The 19,111-nt window shown below is 39.4% G+C and overlaps 3 protein-coding genes across 4 annotated transcripts; all 3 read right to left on the bottom strand.

Moving 5' to 3' along the window:
- Positions 1–387: 387 nt before the first annotated feature.
- On the bottom strand, positions 388–1,490 carry LOC135629299 (diacylglycerol O-acyltransferase 3-like). Of its 2 annotated transcripts, none has more exons than XM_065136479.1 (2): positions 1,059–1,490; positions 388–964 (listed from the first exon to the last, which is right to left on the bottom strand). In XM_065136479.1, the coding sequence occupies exons 1-2, from the start codon at positions 1,419–1,421 to the stop codon at positions 455–457; spliced, it is 873 nt and encodes a 290-aa protein (XP_064992551.1). In that variant the 5' UTR covers positions 1,422–1,490; the 3' UTR covers positions 388–454. The 2 variants fall into 2 exon arrangements, 1 of the variants encoding a protein (XP_064992551.1); XR_010493181.1 differs by having other exon boundaries at positions 822–984; positions 1,059–1,198.
- Positions 1,491–2,445: 955 nt separating this feature from the next.
- On the bottom strand, positions 2,446–11,224 carry LOC103997905 (ABC transporter B family member 11). Its single transcript, XM_065137358.1, has 13 exons — positions 10,986–11,224; positions 10,413–10,738; positions 10,022–10,076; positions 9,750–9,925; positions 9,407–9,628; positions 9,078–9,316; positions 7,442–7,967; positions 6,929–7,202; positions 5,904–6,784; positions 5,207–5,473; positions 4,314–4,577; positions 3,502–3,795; positions 2,446–2,965 (listed from the first exon to the last, which is right to left on the bottom strand). The coding sequence occupies exons 2-13, from the start codon at positions 10,707–10,709 to the stop codon at positions 2,612–2,614; spliced, it is 3,849 nt and encodes a 1,282-aa protein (XP_064993430.1). The 5' UTR covers positions 10,710–10,738; positions 10,986–11,224; the 3' UTR covers positions 2,446–2,611.
- A 5,596-nt stretch (positions 11,225–16,820) lies between these two features.
- LOC103997118 (acyl transferase 4-like) lies at positions 16,821–18,485 on the bottom strand. The gene is made up of 2 exons (XM_065135798.1): positions 17,934–18,485; positions 16,821–17,833 (listed from the first exon to the last, which is right to left on the bottom strand). Exons 1-2 carry the CDS (start codon positions 18,468–18,470, stop codon positions 16,994–16,996), a joined length of 1,377 nt encoding a protein of 458 aa, XP_064991870.1. The 5' UTR covers positions 18,471–18,485; the 3' UTR covers positions 16,821–16,993.
- Between the last annotated feature and the right edge of the window lie 626 nt (positions 18,486–19,111).

Here is a 19,111-nt window from a genome sequence, read left to right on the forward strand (position 1 = left end):
GCACTTTTAAGTTGTATACTTAATATTACATAAATATTCCTTCCAAATTATTGAAAATATAAGAGGTAAATATAATAAAAAGATATTTTAGGTACTTAAGATTTTGGTATTTTTACAAAATTAATGATAACCATGATTAATATATGTAACTTGAGTTGTTGGAGAGAGGGAGGGGGCTCACATAAAAGAATAAAATCCTTGAAGGATATATATACTAAAAACTAAAATTTGGAAGAATATATATATATATATATATATATATATATATATATATATATAAGGGGGAAATTATCCTTATTTTCTGAATATTATAAAATTAATAATGTTAATAAATAAATCCTTAAACTCATAGAGTTGAATCTTCAATTCCTCTCTTGAATTGGAAGATGAAAAAGAATAGATGGCATTATCTCACTAAATAGATGCAAACGCTATATACGTGACATGGTCAACACTACGCGGCCATAAGGCCTTCATCCTTCTTCCCAAAGAAGTTGGCCACGATGGTGGCGACATCATCGAACCCGACGCCGATGCACAAAGGATTCGTGCTGGCATTAGTGCTGCTGCGATTCAAGACTCGAAGGTTCGGCCCATCCCTGCACTTGCCCATGCACTTGCACCCAACGACCGCTCCTTCCAAGCCGATCTTCTTGTTGAGCTCCTCCATCAGCGCCGGTGCACCAGATCTTATGCACTTCCCTCCCATGCACACTTCGATCTTGTTCATAGGCTTCTCCACCACCGCTGTTCCGCCCCTGCTGCAACATTCTGACACAGGAGTCTGCGGTTTGCACTCGGGTGCTGCAATTGATGTTGGTTTGCTGATTCTGACGACCTCCTCGGCGTTGCAGGATTCGCAGTCCTTCCTCCTGGCGGCCTTCGCTTCTCTTCGCTTTCTCTTCGTCTCCTTCTCTCTGGCTCTCAGCTGATTCAGCTCTGCCAGCAAACGCTCTGCTGACTCCTGATGTTACAATCCCAACACTGAAACAACTCGGACATCGTTCGATCTGGAAATTAGTAAGAGTAAGACAAAAGGAAGCAAATTTGGGCCTCACCGAGATCATCTTCCCCTTGACTTCTCTGGCAAGGCCTTCGCCGGGGTCGGCGCCGATCCCCAGCGTGCAAAGAGCGGCCAGATCCTTAGACAACCCCTTCACCAGCTTCGCCCTCTTCTTCTCCTCCTTTCTCCTCCCCTCGCCGCACCGCACCGGCGACGCATAGTACTTGAGGTGTCCCGCGCCGGAAAACGCTCCCCTCCCTCCGCCGCTTGGGACCCCACAAGGCGAATCCGAAACCCTCGTTCTCCTCCCGAATCCCGCGGTCGACGGACCGGCGGGGGCACTGCTGCCGGAATCACGAAGGGCCCGGGCGCCCGAGACGGAAGGGGAACGCCGGAGGATGGCGCCGGAGACCTCCATCGCTCGGCTTCTTGATTCGTTTCGTAGGCGGGGTGCGGGGGGAGAAGGTTCTGCACGTCGGCCGGGGGCGCCTCGTCTTGCCCTATATAAGGAGGTTTGCCTTCCACGTTTCCTATTTTGATTGGTGGAATATGACGTGTCGTACAAGTGGACTAATGAAGTTGCTTCGCGCCAAGAGGCTCGTGGCGATCTCCGCCCGTGCACGCCGCGGCATCGGCAATCGCGTTCCGGCCACGCGAGCTCGCTCGACGCGGGCCGTTCGATTGAGAGGTACAGCATTGGACGGTCGAGATTGGATGAACGTGGACGATGCGTCATCGCCCGATGCCTGGGAGAATCTTTAAGACGAATATACCCATATCCACATCAGACCGAGACGGCTGTTTCAAGGGAAGCAATCGGGGAATGCACGAAACATGGAAGGGTTGATGTCTTTCCACAGCTAAGGAAGGAAGCCGTTATCCTCCTCCCAAGCAAAAGCGGTAGGGAAGGCGTGTAGAGGTGGTGGTGGCATACGTGCGGTCATATGCTTCGTTCATTTGTGGATATTGGGGATGTGATAATTGGCAACATGATTGATGGAACATCTGCATGCTTTCCTTGTTGAGGTGGTTTAGAATTTCTTGACGCAATCCTTGATGATGAAAGGCAGATTCAATTATTTACTGGGAGTGTTGCTGTTTTCATGTTTCATGATGGAACATGACACTTATCAATGTAGAACATGAGTGACTTTTCAGAGAGAAAGACTATGTATTTTTATTTCTTTCTAAAATAGCACTACATGAAGGAGAATGTCAAGATATGGAAATAATTGAGAAAATATTGTGTTCATATTTCCTCCATTTATATAGTGAGATATCTATCACTCATTAGATTGAGTTTGTGCCAAAGGATGTTAAATTGAGCTACATTTTGATTGATCTAAAGCTATCAATCTATAAAGCTTAATCTAAAGGATACTTCCAAGGAATTGAGTCTAAATATGCAAAATAAAGAATGCTAAATCCACCCACTGCATGAATGAGAGAATGAAATTTGCTGACGTTTTTAGACTGAAAAATACAGCAGCATAGTAGTCGTAATCAGATGCAAACGTGTTACAAAAACATGATACAGGGGGAGGCATCAGAAGTTGTGTTTGATGCCTAAGACTTGTGACGGAAACGAGGAGGAAAGTGTGTGCCAAACTATGATCCGGAGCTCAAGTGAAGTGCCACTAAGGAGGCATAAGCCCCATCCTTGATGCTGATCAGTGTCTCATGGTTTCCTTTCTCTACGATCACCCCGTTCTTGACCACAGCAATAACATTTGCGCCTCTTATCGTCGACAATCTGTGGGCGACGATGATTGTGGTTCGGTCGACCATGACACGGTCTAATGCGTCTTGTACTACTCTCTCGGATTCAGCATCAAGTGCACTGGTTGCCTCATCCAGCAGCAAAATCTTGGGATCCTTCACTATGGCACGTGCGATTGCGATACGCTGCTTTTGCCCCCCAGATAGCTGCAATCCTCGCTCTCCAACTAATGTGTCATAACCCTGCAATTCCAAATGTTTAATGATAACAATGAAGAAGCAAGAAAAAAGATAAAAGCTGCTCATTATTACTCATCGCTTAACATTAAAAGGAATAACCACATTTTGCTTAACACAAGGAGTGCATTGTCTAGATGAAAAGAATGGAGTTTATATACCAAAGAATGAGTAGATATAAACTATCAAAACACAAAGAGGAAAAAAGAAGCCTTAAGCCACCAGACAATCTATATGGATCAGTTTGACATCAAGAAATCTTGATCATTGGGAGACCAATTTGGATTCCAGATCGAGTCATCCTTTTGTACTTTGCTATAAAAAAAAAGGACAATTAATATGGCTAATAAATTTGTTTGTACCAATTTGGATTCCAGATCTGTTTGTACAAATCTGTTAGAGGATAAATCCTGAAGGAAAAAAGACCTTGTGGACAAAAAGTTTGAGGGGTCAAGAAAAGAGAACATTGAACTAGTAAAAAAATCAATTAATATGGCTAATAAATTTGTGAAGTAGAAAAAGCTTTGGATACAGGATCACACCTTGTGCAAGCCGCTAATGAACTTGTGGGCATTGGCTAACTCTGCGGCAGCTATGATCTCAGCTTCAGTAGCCATTCCCTCCTTTCCATAAGCAATATTGGATCGAATTGTCTCGTTAAAGAGTGTTGGTTCTTGACTCACCGGACCCATCTTCTGCCTCAACCACCTCAATTGCAGCTTTTGTATGTCAATCCCATCAAGCAATATCACCCCAGAGTCAGGATTGTAAAATCTTTGTAACAACGATATGATAGTTGATTTCCCGCTACCGCTCTCTCCAACCAGTGCAACTGTCTGAGGAAAACAAATAATTTATTACTATATTGTTTTTTGATCTGAGGTCCCAGAATTATTCAAGATAATAATCTTCACTGGAAAAAGAGCATCACTTTTATGACATCAATATTTCCTTTCATACAGAGATCCTTTTAGCTGACAATTTGATTTAAGTACATGAAGTAAATCAATGATGTGTATCTTAAGTCTTAACCGTGCTTTCAAATTTCTCATCGAGACATCAAATCTGTTGCATGCTTCATTCATAGATGTTGAGACTACTACTGTGAGAAGAATAGGTTACTAATTATTTAGTGCAGTTTAAAGTTAGCAACCATTTTACATGGACATAGTAACTTCACTTCTTTCATTTATGGCTTGGTTTAGTAATTTAGTCAAAGTCACAACTGTTTTATGCTCAATACCCAAACATGTAATAATCTCTTTTATCATCATAGAACTGCTATCGGCAGGAGCCTTATGCAATGAGTCACCCTTTTTTTAACTTAAACGTGTAACAACCAGAATTGAGTTACCTTTCCAGAGTGAACTGTCAAAGAAAGGTCTTGAAAGATCTGGATATCTGGCCGCATAGGGTACCTGAAGCTGACATGGCAAAGCTCAATGTTGCCCTTCAATGTTTCTAAGATCATGCCAGAATCATTGCTGGGATCTATTTTAGATTTGCGGTCGAGAATAGCAAATACTGAGGCCGAAGCAGATCTGGCTTTTGACGAATCTGGTGCCAGGGAGCTTGACTGAGAAATCCCAATGGCTGCCATTGCAAGAGCAAGGAAGACCTTCAAGGAAAAGCAAGAGCAATGACTACGAGAACAAAAAAAACAGTGAGATTACAAAATTTTGGCATGCTTCATCAGCATGAAAAATGATGCAGGACAAGCTGTGGAATCCATGATGGGGGCCATCAAGTTATGTAACTAATCCATTAATACTATGGTCTCACCAGAGAATGTAAAGTTCATGTGCAAAATTAGCACTAATGGATGTCTCAATTCTCAGTGTATAAATGTATCATCTTCTTTATACAAAATCATTTAAAATATACTGTTAGTACTTACCTTCAGGTAATCTCAACAAATGTATCTTGATACTGATACATTATTACAGATGTCAATGCTGAAAGTGATCAACATATGTATCATGTTATATACTTGCTAGCTGTTATCTCTTTTCATTGGAGAACATATTATTTGTAGGTGTTCTTATATAATTTAACACCTGCTTTAATAAGCATTTCCAGTTTAAAAGATTGTGAGCATCTTTGTTAAGGTTCTTGTTCTGAATCTTAAAGAAGCACGACAAGAAAAAACTTCAAACTTTCAGACATAGAACTTGTGACAGAAAATTGTACACCTACTTTTGGGGAAAAGTCAAGGTAACAGAAGTTCAATGTATAAAATTTGCATACCCGAAATACTTTGCCAAAAGTAGTCTTCCCACTGTCAACCAACCGTGCTCCAGCATAAAATCCAGCTGCATAAACACAAAATAAGAAGAATATGGAAAAACCAAATCCGGCGCCACTGATTATCCCTAGCCTAATTCCCTTTCTTGTAGGGCCTTCACATTTCTGCTTGTAGATCTCCATCACTTTCTCTTCAGCTGAAAATGAAGCAACTGTTCTGATACTTCCTACTGCATCATTTGCAACCTGACTTGCTTCCTCATACATTATCTACAGCCATTTACAGTGGTAGTCATCAGAAGACATTATGACTACCAAATTTCTGGGTATAGCAAAGCAAAACTCTCTTTTTTCAGTTGTGAACCAAACACTAAGAACAGAAACAGAAATCTAACATTTTGTTTAGAGATAAAACATTTCTTTTTTGATTGGGAATATTCATATTTGTTTGACAAATGATTACATCTGATCAGCTTTTATAAGTCTGTTCCATGTCAAAATAATTCTTCCAGCTACATAATTTAGATTTTTTTCTTTAAATTGAATTAGCAATATGATGTAGTCAATTATGGTAAACCGGTGTAGTATATACAAAGTTGCATACATAGACGTAAGTCAAAAACATACATAGGCAAATGGGCGCATATCTGCATTATGAAGAACTCATGATATGCATGATAGCGTAACTGTGGAACCATACCTTTGCATCCTTACCAAACCCCTTCAGAAACTTCATTTGTATGTATCCATTCAGACCCAAGAGAGGTAACAAAACTAGGATTATCAGAGAGAGTTGCCAATTTGCAATAAAAGCAATCAGCAATCCAGCAACCAATGTTGTAATGTTCTCAACAATTAATCCAAGTGCATCACCAACAAGACTCCTGACTGTAGCTGCATCTGCTGATAGCCTTGCGCCAATTGCACCGCTAGAATTCTTAGGATCATCAAACCATTCTATCTCCATGTTAACCACCTTCTGAAACGTCATTAGCCTAATCCTCCTTATCAACTTGGATCCTGCAATGCCAAAGAAGTATGATCGAGCTGGAAGGGAAAATAATGCCACCCCACCAAATACCAAGAACAGTAATGACCAAAAATTAGAATCCCTTTTGAGCTTCTGTGGTGGCTGGTAAAATGCATTAATTACATTTGATAAGAGCAGTGCAAACATGGGAAACATGACCCCATTAGCAATGGCTGCAACTGAGCCGAGAATCAACACTGGGATCTCTGGTTTATTAAGATAAGCTAGGCGGCGGAGAGGCACTTCTTTTGAATCTTCAGTAGGAATTTTAGGATCTACTTTCTCATATGTACTATCTTGGACATCAACTCCTACATGCAAACCAACAGGCAATTGGAACGAGTGGCGGTCGCTGTGTCTACCAGATGATCCATGGCTAATTGAGTGATGAAAGGACAATATTTTGCCTGAGGACCGTGCTGAACCATTCCACACATCAGATTTGTCTAAACGAGGTCCACTTTTAATATCTTCATCCCGGTTCACTTCTTGCAGTTGTATCAGTTGGCTATAAGCTCCATTTGGATTCTTCAAGAGCTCTGTATGTGAACCTGGAAGCAGAAATGTTAACATTTATGTGAGTTAAATAAGCTGAATTTCTTTTAAGTTGGATATTGCCAAATTTCCTCTTGAACAAGAGTAGAAAAGTATGCCAGCTTAATTATGGTCAATCAGTAGAAAGGAACTATATTTACCTTTTTCAACGATTGATCCTTGATGTACAACGGCAATGGTGTCAGCGTTTCTGATGGTACTCAGACGGTGTGCCACTATAACAGTAGTACGATTTGCCATGATTCTATCAAGTGCCTCTTGTACTATCCTTTCAGATTCTGCATCGAGTGCACTTGTAGCCTCATCCAAAAGCAAAATACGAGGGTCCTTCAGAATTGCCCTAGCAATGGCAACTCTCTGTTTTTGACCTCCAGATAATTGAGTTCCATGCTCTCCAACCATGGTGTCAAGACCCTGAATGTGATGTGTGTCATCCGTTAAGCCATTTCAAACAAAAGTATTCATATATCAGAACAAGAAACAGAAAAGACCCTCAGTCTTTAACATCTAAGAAGTGTCTACGAAATGCAATATTCGCCCAGTTCCATCAAACTGACAAAGAGGATGATATTGTGCAGAATAGTACTACTGATGTCAACATAATCCATCAAACTGAGTTGTAAAATGGAAGCCCTTAATCAACATATTCTTACCTTAGGCAACTTATCTATGAATTTGGCAGCATTTGCAATCTCTGCTGCAGCTCTAATTTCTTCAACAGATGCACTATCCTTGCCATAGGCGATGTTGTCTCTAATACTAGTAGCAAACAGGACTGGTTCCTGAGTCACAAGTCCAATTTTCCCTCTAATCCACCTGAGTTGAAATTCCTTGATGTTTATGTGATCTATGAGAACTTCACCAGCCTGTGGATCATAAAACCTCTCAATCAAACTTATAACTGTTGACTTTCCACTTCCACTTTCACCAACCAATGCAAGAGTTGTTCCTTGCTGAATAAAAAGAGAAAATCCAGAAAAGATCTGTTCATCTGGTCTTGCTGGATAACTAAAATAAACATCATTAAATTCAATTTCCCCTCGAATATCGTCAAGTTCCTTTCCATTGGCATCATAAGCATCAATTTCTGGCTTTCGGTTGATTGTCTCAAACATCTTATATGCAGCAGCTTGTCCTGCTGCAAATGCTTTCATGCATGGTGCTATTTGGCCTAATGAGCTGCAGAATTGGATCAAGATACTTAAGTTTAGAAATGTTAAGTATCGGCCATGATTATATAAATATGGAAAAGGATTAAAGTTCCTCACTTTTATAATGAATTCTTGATGTTTGTAAATGCAGCAGAATGAAAAGGTGAATCAAGCAATTGAACAAAGTTGCAACTTCTATTATTTTCGAAACCTTTCTTTTTCCTTTTCTATTCATTCAAGAAACTTCACAATCTTATTGATATCTGGAATAAGTGGATACTATGTTTACATTCAAATCCCTTAATTAGAGTCTACTTCAGAGTTCTGATGTCAGTTCTTCATTCTTATTTCTGCGATGTATCAGAATATTCATGTTTCCATTCATGTTAATTTACAGGCCAAGAATCAATTCCAGGGATATTATTTTCCTAAAAAAATGAAATTTAATTTAGAGCATATTTATTTGCTGTTTCTATCTGATAAAGCTCATATTTATATTGCTTGTTCATTCCCGGAGAAACAAAACAAAGATTTCAGTCAATGTAGTAGAAATTACAAAATCTTTCATTTAATTTGTAACTAAATATAAAATTAAACAGGTTTACCATTAGTTATCAGTCAATCATACTAAAAGACAGATGCTATATCTATTTAAATTACATGAAGTCTTCATTTCCATGAAGAGATCTTAGAATTTGTAAATTGTTAGAATCAGATTACAAATTACCTAGACATACTCATATCTGCATATTTACATGTATTAGAAAATCAACAATTTTTGGTAGAATTTTGTGCCATTTTTTCATATATCAGGAAAGGAATATTCATTATTATCATGATTTCTTCATGTTACTGTGTTGCAGTTTTCATAAATTTTTATGTGTGTTGCATGGTTTTAAATTGGGATCTACAGAGAAACTAGTATATTGAAAGACATAGTTCACACAAAGAAAAAACAGGAAACTTTCATGGTGGCGGCATTTTTAGACTAGTGCATAGAAGCATTACAATATTTCACCATGCCATCAGAGCTTGCTACTATCCAAGTCAAAAATAAAAAGGATATATCCAACTATATCCCAAAATATGACAACACTAATTATTCATCATTAAAGTATAAATTATAAAAGCAACTTACAAGGAGCCAGTGAGGATTGCAAATATCACATTGATGACCTTGCCACCAGTGTAACCTTTTTGCAGTATCAACTTTGCTCCATACCATGTTCCCAATGAATACCCGGCAAACATGAAAAGCATGACTGTGCCAAGACTTATTCCAGAAACCAGACTCTCTTGAACACTGGCATTGTATGCATTCACCAAAGACTTCTCATACTTCTTTACTGCTCGTATTTCCCCGGTAAAAGATGCAACCTGAATAAGGTCAGACTTGATAAGAGTCACGTTTTCAGGCATAATACTGTTCTTTCATGCTTCCACATCTGTGATAAGAGCAAAACTTACTGTCCTAATTGACCCAATTGTCTGCTCGACGGTCGCTGCAGCTTCTCCATAAGCTGCTTGTCCCAATGATGCCATCCTGGCCACAATAATGGCCATGACTCCTCCAGCAACCACCAAGGGGGGGATGGTGCACAGCATGACAAGGGTGAGAAGCCACCCTTGGGCAAATGCGACTATGAACCCTCCAAAGAATGTCGATGTTAGCTGAATGAATTTACCGACCTGTAAAATTGTCGGAAACAAATTACGAAGGAAAAGGATAACATAGCAATGGTAAACAACTTGAAGCAACCGAATGGACATGTACAAATGTCATAGCTGAAAAACAACTTGGAATAGGTACCTTCTCGCCCATGGCATCCTGAATAAAAACAGTATCTCCAGACATCCTCTCAACAACTTCACCTGTCTTTGTTTCCTTGTCAAAGAATGCTATTTCTTGCCTTAGAATGGTTTTCAGGTACAAGTTCCTTATCCGGGCAGACTGCCTTTCCCCAGTAGCCATCCAGCAAGCTACCTCTGATGGAAATCAGAAATCTCAGCCATCACTGATACATTGTAAGAACAGAACTGAATTTATAAATCATATGGCCCCAATAGATGAAGTATTCTTACGAAGGAAAGATGCCACGCCTGCTCCAACTCCAAGGTAGACAAATTCCAAGGCTACCTGAGTGTGATTAAATCATCAATCACTTGATAGTTCTAAGGAGGTAGAATTCATGAGCGTTTACTCTCTTTTTTGTTCAAAAAACAGAAAAGAAACATTAATTCAGCGATACGGAGATACTAACTCCAAAAATATCTAGCAGGAAGAGGAAAAAGGTGCAAAGCATTTTGTCAAATGAGAAGTAGGCATCATGGAAGAATCCCAATGATTACTTTTAGCTAATAATGATAAACCATCAAAAGTGCTCTCCTGAACTTCCATTGTGGTCACAATTCTCAAGTTCATGGTTGAAGAACCAATATTAACTTAAGCTGAGTATGATGATGAAGAACTTACCTTGGAAACTCTACGAAGGACATCATGTATGTCCGAAGCTCCTCCAAAGGACTGGATCAAATCCCCGAACAGAACGGTCATGAGAGGTAGAGCAAGCCCATTCCCCAGCGCACCAAGTGATCCCACGACCATCAGAATCACATCCGTGGAGTCCGCAAACGAGAACAGCCGGTAGAATGGGACAGTGAATTTGGTCTCATCTTGATTCTTGTTCTTCCCACGGGCTTCCAACTCCCGCTTATCAGAAGAACTCGCAACTGGCTCATGTGACGCAGAATTGCTTGAGGATGCACTCATCTCTTATTCCACCGGACTACCCTTCTTACCTGGAACAAGACAGCGAACAGTCTCTTAAAATGAAATCAAACAATAGTGCAGTTCAAAGGGAAAGGTGATGATGTACAAGACTTGATAGATTTCGCAAGAAAAAACACGCTTTGGCTCAGCAGAGACTCAAAAGGTGGCGGCGTGATGAACATCGAGGCAAATCAAATCCAGACAAAGAATGATGCAGGGAGAACAACCATCTGTATGTAAAGCTGTCACACACAGGCAATCAGATACTCAACAAACCTAAGCAGGAAACCCATCACTGCTTTACAGCAAAAGCTAGCATATGTTCTTTGCCTTGGAATCCAAGCTTGATATCCAAACGCAGTCGAATCTTTTCAACTCGGGGTCGACAGGATTCACTGCAATCGGACGCAGATTTGCTCGGGTGGATTGTGCTTGGGGATGACAATTAGCACGTTGGATTGTTTCTTGTCTTCGTACGTTTCCCACTCCTCGGTTGGTTGGTTGTGCACCCCACAGTAAACCACACTTAGCCTCTTTACAGTGTAATTATTAGTTTGGATAGTAATGGGGTCTGACCAAATCCTCCCACTGATTACTTGACCACTTTATCATGAGATTCTTTCTATTTTTTTATTTTTTAGTTTGTTTATTGCACACTAAGTTTTCATTGTAAAATAAGATCTTATAAATGTCTTGACAAATTGAAGCCTAAAAAATGTATGATGACAAAATAGGATTATGAATATTTTGATTGTTATACTTTGTGTTAAATACTTATATGTTATTATCTTATTAACATTTATATATGGATAATAGGTGTTAGTATATTGATCCTTTCCAAACTTTGTGTTAGCGAGTCTCATAAAATTTTTTTCGATAGTTATAAGATAATTATCACATTTCATATGTCTGTTTAAGATTAAGTAGTGGGTTTGTTAAAATGAGCAATGAAGATATATTATAAACACAAAATAATATCGTAAAGAAATGTTAAGTGTCAAAATATAAATAACCATAGGAAAGATTGCTGCTATATATATATCCATAAAATAAGTGGTTTTCATATTTTTCTACGTAAATTTAAGTTTAGAATATATATATCATTCTCAAATAACATAAGAAACTTTCCCATACATCTCTATCCACTTGACGCATATCAGCTCAAGTCATATGCTCTCCACTGCCAAACTCTTCCAAGAAACAAGTAGTTTGGTCCGGTGGTGTGTGAGTTGGAGCGCACAAGGCTCACTTTCCATCGCGCAGGTGCTCCCCATTTCATCCTTCTCTAGTGGCCTCACTATGAAATGAAATGTATGCATGCATGAAGTTGCAGAAGAAACCAGCAGTCAAGCGATTAACACAAGGAAGAACAGTTTCTCTTCTTGATGAAATCAGCGATCCGATGCTTAGCTTTCATGTCTGTGATCGTAGCAAAAGATATCACTTGGACAGAAATGTTTCTGATGCTTGTCGAGTGTTATCCTAGTGGAAGAAGAACAAAGCATTGTTTTTGGGCCATTCATCGGTTCCACTTTCTAAAGCCACCGGTGCAACATAATTCTTGATGGAGCTCAGTGACTCGTCCAACCTTAAAGGCGCAGAATGTTGGTTGGTGCCCACATCGGTGCTAACTTTTCTCCTTGTTAATATTGGTTGGTGAGAGGATGAAAGATGAAGATGATGGAAATATTAAACATGTTCTAGAATCATATATATAACCACTAGTAGAATCCAAGCAACTCGCGAAATAGGAGTTAATTGATGCTATCATTGTTCTTCCTCCTAAATCCATATTCATGAGAGGAGGAGGATGAAAACATGTTTTGAGCCTGTCATTGCAGAGGTCAAAATGGGTGTGATGATGTGATGCAGTGAGGTTGGTGCACGCTCTCCCTCATCGATTGCTATGTCTCCTTCTAATTTGTCCAGTCGCTTCACTTTTCAAGGTGTGCCAACCTAAAGTACCACTTTTGTCGGATGGTGGGTTGGTGAATTCTGTGCTCACTCAAGTCCATGGCCACTTCAACTCTCGTTGCTTGCAACTTTGGAACAACCACTGACTTGATGATCATCCAAACGAAAAGTTATCATCATGTTCGTTTTGGTTTCAGACATGTATATATGTATTCAAAAATAATAATTGAAAATTAGGTTATTATTGGTTGAAGTTGCAAATCATCATGCACCAAACTAGATTAATTTTGAAGACATATTAAGAGTCTAATAGCTAAGATTTTAGGGATTACTAAAACCCAATCCAAGTGCTTATGATTAGCTTATCTTTTTCATCATTAATTTCGGTGTGAGATCCAATTTTATCTATATTTCTCTCGAACATAATTATTTTAGATATCGTGGATGATGAATCGATCGATCGATTTAAGGCCTATGTTTATACATAAAAATTACAATGTATTTTCTCACAAATCCAATGCCAAACAAATAATTCAAAAATTTTTTTTGTCAAAAATCATGGTAATTATGTTGAGATTAGCAATTGATCACATCAAAGATAGAAGAGTGAATAAATTAGTGCATGAAATTGGCTTCTCCCTCAATAGATGTGGCTTCTCCCTCAACGGTTTTACGTCGAAAATGATTTCATCGTACGAATACAGTTTTAATCGTCGAAAGTTTTTCGCTGCACTAATTCACCCCCCCCTCTTAATGCTCTTGATCCTAACATGATCATCTCCAAAAGTTTCTAAGGAGATGCTAATGCTTCTTATAGTTTGGGTTTTCCTACACAATCGATGCTCATAAGTTATAGAGCTCCAAAACAATGTTATGCAAGCACACCCCACCCACATAACTCCTATAGTTTCATCTTCTTCCACTCTAATGTGTTTGAAGTATTATGGCTTATATTCCTATGAAAAGTGCATGATGTGTTACCTCTACCTAATTTCATTAATTTTCTAGAATCTTTACTCAAGTTTATTATATCTAATCTTAACTTACTTAAAAATGTGTCTTTCCTTAAGTGGTAAACAGCAGATTCATTCTCCTCTAATGGCTTGTGCATCCCACCCCATGCACTCTTAACTTAGAACATCTCTTTGTGTTGCATATCCATTTTATTTTCCCATAGCAATTACACCCACTTGAAGTAGGAATTCAACTTTTGCTCAAATATCTCTAGCTGTTGGTGAGTGATTCAAATTAGACATAATGTTCAAACGAAAAGATGATTTGATGATTTGTTCTTGTTCTTAGTGCATGGCTTGAAAATGATTTTAACATACTATTTTACATCCTGATACCATTTTGAATCAATATTATCTGCAATTCAATCATTATAAGATTTATGGGAGAAAAGATTTTCCATCTTAATATGGTGGTGATGTGGTGAATGAGCCCTGTTAATTTTTAGATGCTTTGTCGTTGCTTCCCATATTAATAATATTGTTAGATGCTTTATCGAAATTATATGTTTTTAATTCTTTCTGATAACCCTTTTATATTCATCTCCATACCATCAATTTTACTATATGAATATGTGACCATCGTGCCTTGTTTAATTTTTGGATAGGATTCTCAGCTATTCAACACAGGTCAATAATGTCATTTCAACACAGGTCAATAATGTCATCCTTATAAACCAGTAAATATATGTATATAATTTTTATTATCATAAGAATAAAGATACGCTAAACTTAGAGTTGATAAAATACGTCAAAAATAAGTCAAGTTAAGTCGATCAATCTTTTAGAGAAATATATAAATATCTTTTCATAGTTTACAAATATAATTTAGATACTGAGGGTGAATGAAATCAAAAGGTTATCGTATAAAGTCACCTTCGGTTAAGGTCCATTGTGAGAAATTATTGTTAATATCTAGTTACCATATATGTCAATGATAATCAAACTCAAGACAAATTAAATTATTATTAGTTTAATAACTAGACTAAAAATCTATGTGAAATCAATAATTAATCATTGGTGAAATATTTTGACCACTAAACGTACTTTATGTCCAGCAATAGATTCATCTATGTTTCATTTAATTTGAAAAATCTAATTATACCTTATGATATTTTATGTGAAATGAGATGATACAATGGTCTATTAGCATTATAGAGTAAGGTATCATATTCCTTACACATGACTTTATGCTAGTGTGAAGATTTTTAGGCTTGAGTGATGATTGTAGGTTTAGTAGGCTTAAATAGAGTTTATAGTAGTATGGAGATTAATAATTTAACATTATTTGAAGATGTTATTTTTAAAGTATGTTATCATATGATGTCTAGACTCGATAGTATTATTGGGTCGTATAGAAGGTATAAGAATTTGCAAAGAGTTAATAATACGTATATAATCATGCTAATGCACTTGAGTATCACTTGATTAAGAGGACAAAAATATAATTTAAGTGCATAGGGTGTTGTTTCATTGAGCATTGTATAGTGAATTAACAGTAAGGAAGATGAAGAAGTTACAAAAAAAGTGAACTAATATGAGAGTATAGGTCTAAAGGAGAACTACCAGTTAATGTGATGAGAGGTGTGCTTAAGAGGGTTTGAGGTGTACTTATATAAATCCAATGATAGATGGTTGCTATAGTGGCTTACATTATTGAAAAAGCATGATTTTGGAAGGAAATGATAGACTCGATAAAAATAGGATAACATGATGTAACTTTTTGAGCTTAAGGATTATAATACCAAAAAATATTATATTTAAGAGAATATCGAATAAAAATACAATACTTAAATCTTGGTGTTAACTTATGTGAAGCCTAGGGCCATAGCTACGAATAATATAAACAATCAAATATTTTAAGTTTTTAAAGGTTTATGATTTTATAAAATAGTTTTTCAAATAGTAAATTATGTTGTAGAATTGAGGTAAGCATATAGTTAATGAGGTAAACTATAGTTTAAAAAAAGATTGCTAACCAAAAAGTTAGATGAACTATTCTATCATAGCCTTCTTAGTTCAAGCAAGTCTTCCTCTTCTTTATTTTTTCTTTCTTGTTACCCCGTTGATATGTTAGTGACTATTATTCCTTTTCCTTGCCCTCCTTATTGTTGCTTTACAACTCTAGATTTCTGTTTCTCGCTTTCATATTCTAACATTGCATCAAAAACAAAGATGCAGAAGTCCTTCCCGATCTCCTATTGCGATATGCTTTATAGCATATCTACTTTACTTTATTGATCTCTCTAATGATCGGTCTATTTCTTTGATGATCTTCCATTGCTATGCAGTTTTGCTTGATGGGCATTCACTTTGCTCCTACACCAATGCCTACTACCCAATAGCCGCATCCTCATCCCCTTCTTGTTAACTAGTAAAATCACTAGTGTCTTAGATCTACAGTCGACCTCCTAACGATAGTCCACTACCTTTCATCCTCTTGACTATGCTATCAACACTTATAATCAAGAGGACTCAAGCGAGAAAGAAAGAGATTACCCTCTTCAGCAAATCTTAGATCAAATTTTCTCTTGTGTACTGTTCAGATCTAATCTTCTCCATCAAATCGGATCCTCTCTTATGCACTTCTTAGATTTGATCTCCTCCAATTGATCATTCAAACCAGATCATTAATTAGCTCTATATTTTTCTTATTAGATCATAGCATCTTGTCAGCATATTTTTTTCCCAATTATTATTTTCTCAGAAAATATAATTTATCTCAATCTACAGTACTTATATATATCAATGTAGAAACTCTAATCACCGCGATCATCGTTTACTAATCTTCTCCTTGGATATGATCTATTAGACTTCATCAATGGTTCTCTTAGTTATCTAATAGAAAAAATCTAAATATTAGAAGAACTCATCCCAATAATAAATTATTATCGTAAATTATAACTACAATAAGATCATCTTATTCGATGAGTCATTCAAACCTTAGTTTATCTTCATAACACTATTAATCTCTTCGTGTATTACTACAGTTCAAGCATGATCCTGCATTTACATATTAAGTCTTTTATCTTAACAAAACAAAAAAAAAATTATTATTATTGATTGAATAATAGACAAAATTTGAATCTCCTCATTGTAGAACAACCTAATCAGTATTATTATTTGTTGTTCATGGACATGCAAATAAACAAGTTACAGCAATATACAAATCTTGAATTACTCTATGTAGAACAACCTGATCAGTATTATTATTTGTTGTTCATGAACATACAAATAAACAAGTACAGAGATAGAACAGCGACCTCTTTCTTATTCTGATGACAAGCATGCATGAGACGTTGGACTGGGACATTATTATAGGACTCTTTGAAGGATACGGAGAACTACATTGCTGCTGGTTCAGGCGAAGCCCTTCATCTCTTCCAGGAACGCCTGCATGTGCTCCTTCTCGACGCAATGCGTCATCACCCGAGTCCCCTTTTGCGGCGCTGGCGGCGCCCCGATGATGCCGATCGCCATGATATCCAAGTACGCGAACGGTATAACGTGGAGGGGCTTGCCCCAGCCGTAGTCTACGTCGAGGAGGCCCAGCCGGGTCCAGTCCGTCACGAAGAGCGAGCTGTACGTGAAGCTGAACTCGTAGGGGTCGTCTTTGAAGTCCCCGGCGAACCACTTGGCGAACTCGTCCGGCAGCCTCGCCTTGGCGTCCCTGATGATGCTGATGACGTCGATGAGCTCGGCCGAAGCGATCCTGCCGCTTGAGGCGGTGACAGTCATCGGGTAGATGCAGTTGCCGTAATAGCTTCCCTCGGGGGGCAGGACCTGGCGCAACAGGTGGCGGGTGTTGGCGACGAAGCACACGTGCACGTCGACGCCGGGGTCCAGGTTGATGGCGCGCGTTCGGGACTGCCACAGGTTGGAGATGGTGACGTCGAAGGTGGAGCAGCGCTGGCCAGTGAGCTCCAAGTGCCGGGCCTTGACGTGATTTATATGGTCAGCGGACAGGTCGACGGTGGCGTCGAGCAGCTTGAAGGAGGGGAACACGGGCGGGCCACCGGTAGGCAGCTTAGGTGGGTTGGGTATGACCTCCCGGGACCATGCAGGCTCCACGGTGGGATTCGGCAGGCCGCGGGCGATCTCGGCGACGGCGTTGAGGAACTGTGCCAAGCCGATGCCGTCGGCGATGGCGTGGCCGAAGATGAGGCCGACCACGAATCCGCCGCCCGCGAACTCTGTCACCTGAGAGAGCAGAGGAGTGCAGTCTTGTTTTGGTAAGTGGTCGATCAGATGAACGTGATGATTCATTCTCACTCACTGATCAACAAACCTAACACGCTACCTGCATCATGAGAGGGACGTCGAGGGGGTTCAGTTCGGGGCTGGGCATGGGCAGAAGCGCGTCCTCAGGGATCACGAGCGGGGGTCCGAGGTACTTCACGTCCTCCAAGCTGCAGTCCGTCTTGGCCTCGACGAACCAAACGCCCTCGCCAGTGCAAGCGACACGAACCTCGCCGCCGCCGTCGGGATCGTCCACGAACCGACCCGCGAAGGGGTAGTACTTTACCAGCGCCTTCGACAGTGCTTCCCTGATGACCCTGGCCGGCTCCCGGCCGTGCCTGAACACGTGGAGCAACCGCACCGTAAACCTGAGGACGGGCATACGGTCGATGACGGAGAGGCCGAGCGAGCCCCTCGGCGTCGCCTCGCATGGAGCGACGAAGGACCGGCTTGTTCTGGTCACAGCGAAGCTCATAGCTGCAGCTATGGACAGAGGACTCTTGTCGATGTGCCGTATGAGTAGTTGCAGCACATGTGAGGTCCATATATAGTGGTTTGGTGCATGCAAGTTGATGGCTGCCTTTGCTCTGTCTTCCATGGGTTTCGTTATCAGTGGTAGGCATTGAGGTTGGTCTTCTCATCAGACGCTTATCTGTGTGAGATCCCAGTGACTTGTTCTAACTTCCAATTAAGCATATTTATGTTGCACATTGAATTACGTTTGCAGAGGATCAACCTTGATGCTTTCTAGTGAAGAAGAAAGCTATGCGTGCGCCACTCCCTCTTTTAATGCTCAGGCATGTTCTTTCTCCAACCTCATTTATCTTCTTTCCCTTGGACCCAAATTGAAATGATCCAATGCATCGGATGAAGACTCGTGATGTTCTGTCACAAGTGAAAGACTTGGCTTATCAGATTGGCAAGGTCAAAGTCTGCCAGCCGCGGAGGTCATGTGAGAAGAATGAGATGACAATGAAGTTGTGTTCGAATTCTACTGTATTTGTGGTCACAATCACAAAATGAATCTCGGACTAGATTTAGTAGTTCTAAGAGTAGAATAGATTCCTAACCATCAAACGTCATGTAATTTAGTGCTTGAAGAGAACAAAATCTTTGTTGAACTCACAATTTGCTGTCAAAAGTACTAACCAGTAAATGAATCTTAGACCCTCTAGGACGTAAAATATATCTTTTCGATTATGGTCGTATTCTATGGTTACGATTCTACCAGATATGTCT

This window comes from Musa acuminata, chromosome BXJ3-1 (genome assembly GCF_036884655.1).
Source record: "Musa acuminata AAA Group cultivar baxijiao chromosome BXJ3-1, Cavendish_Baxijiao_AAA, whole genome shotgun sequence".
NCBI classification, from domain to species: Eukaryota; Viridiplantae; Streptophyta; class Magnoliopsida; order Zingiberales; family Musaceae; genus Musa; species Musa acuminata.

What these genes read in the sequence shown, in the direction of transcription:
- LOC103997905 (XM_065137358.1), bottom strand. Translation starts at nt 10,709, where the DNA reads ATGAGTGCATCCTCAAGCAATTCTGCGTCACATGAGCCAGTTGCGAGT. An exon ending in TCATAGATAAGTTGCCTAAG is followed by an intron (nt 7,203 to 7,441) that starts GTAAGAATATGT and finishes CATCACATTCAG; the next exon opens with GGTCTTGACACCATGGTTGG. An exon ending in AGGATCAATCGTTGAAAAAG is followed by an intron (nt 6,785 to 6,928) that starts GTAAATATAGTT and finishes TTCTGCTTCCAG; the next exon opens with GTTCACATACAGAGCTCTTG.
- LOC135629299 (XM_065136479.1), bottom strand. Translation starts at nt 1,421, where the DNA reads ATGGAGGTCTCCGGCGCCATCCTCCGGCGTTCCCCTTCCGTCTCGGGC. An exon ending in TCAAGGGGAAGATGATCTCG is followed by an intron (nt 965 to 1,058) that starts GTGAGGCCCAAA and finishes TTGTAACATCAG; the next exon opens with GAGTCAGCAGAGCGTTTGCT.
- LOC103997118 (XM_065135798.1), bottom strand. Translation starts at nt 18,470, where the DNA reads ATGGAAGACAGAGCAAAGGCAGCCATCAACTTGCATGCACCAAACCAC. An exon ending in ACGTCCCTCTCATGATGCAG is followed by an intron (nt 17,834 to 17,933) that starts GTAGCGTGTTAG and finishes CTGCTCTCTCAG; the next exon opens with GTGACAGAGTTCGCGGGCGG.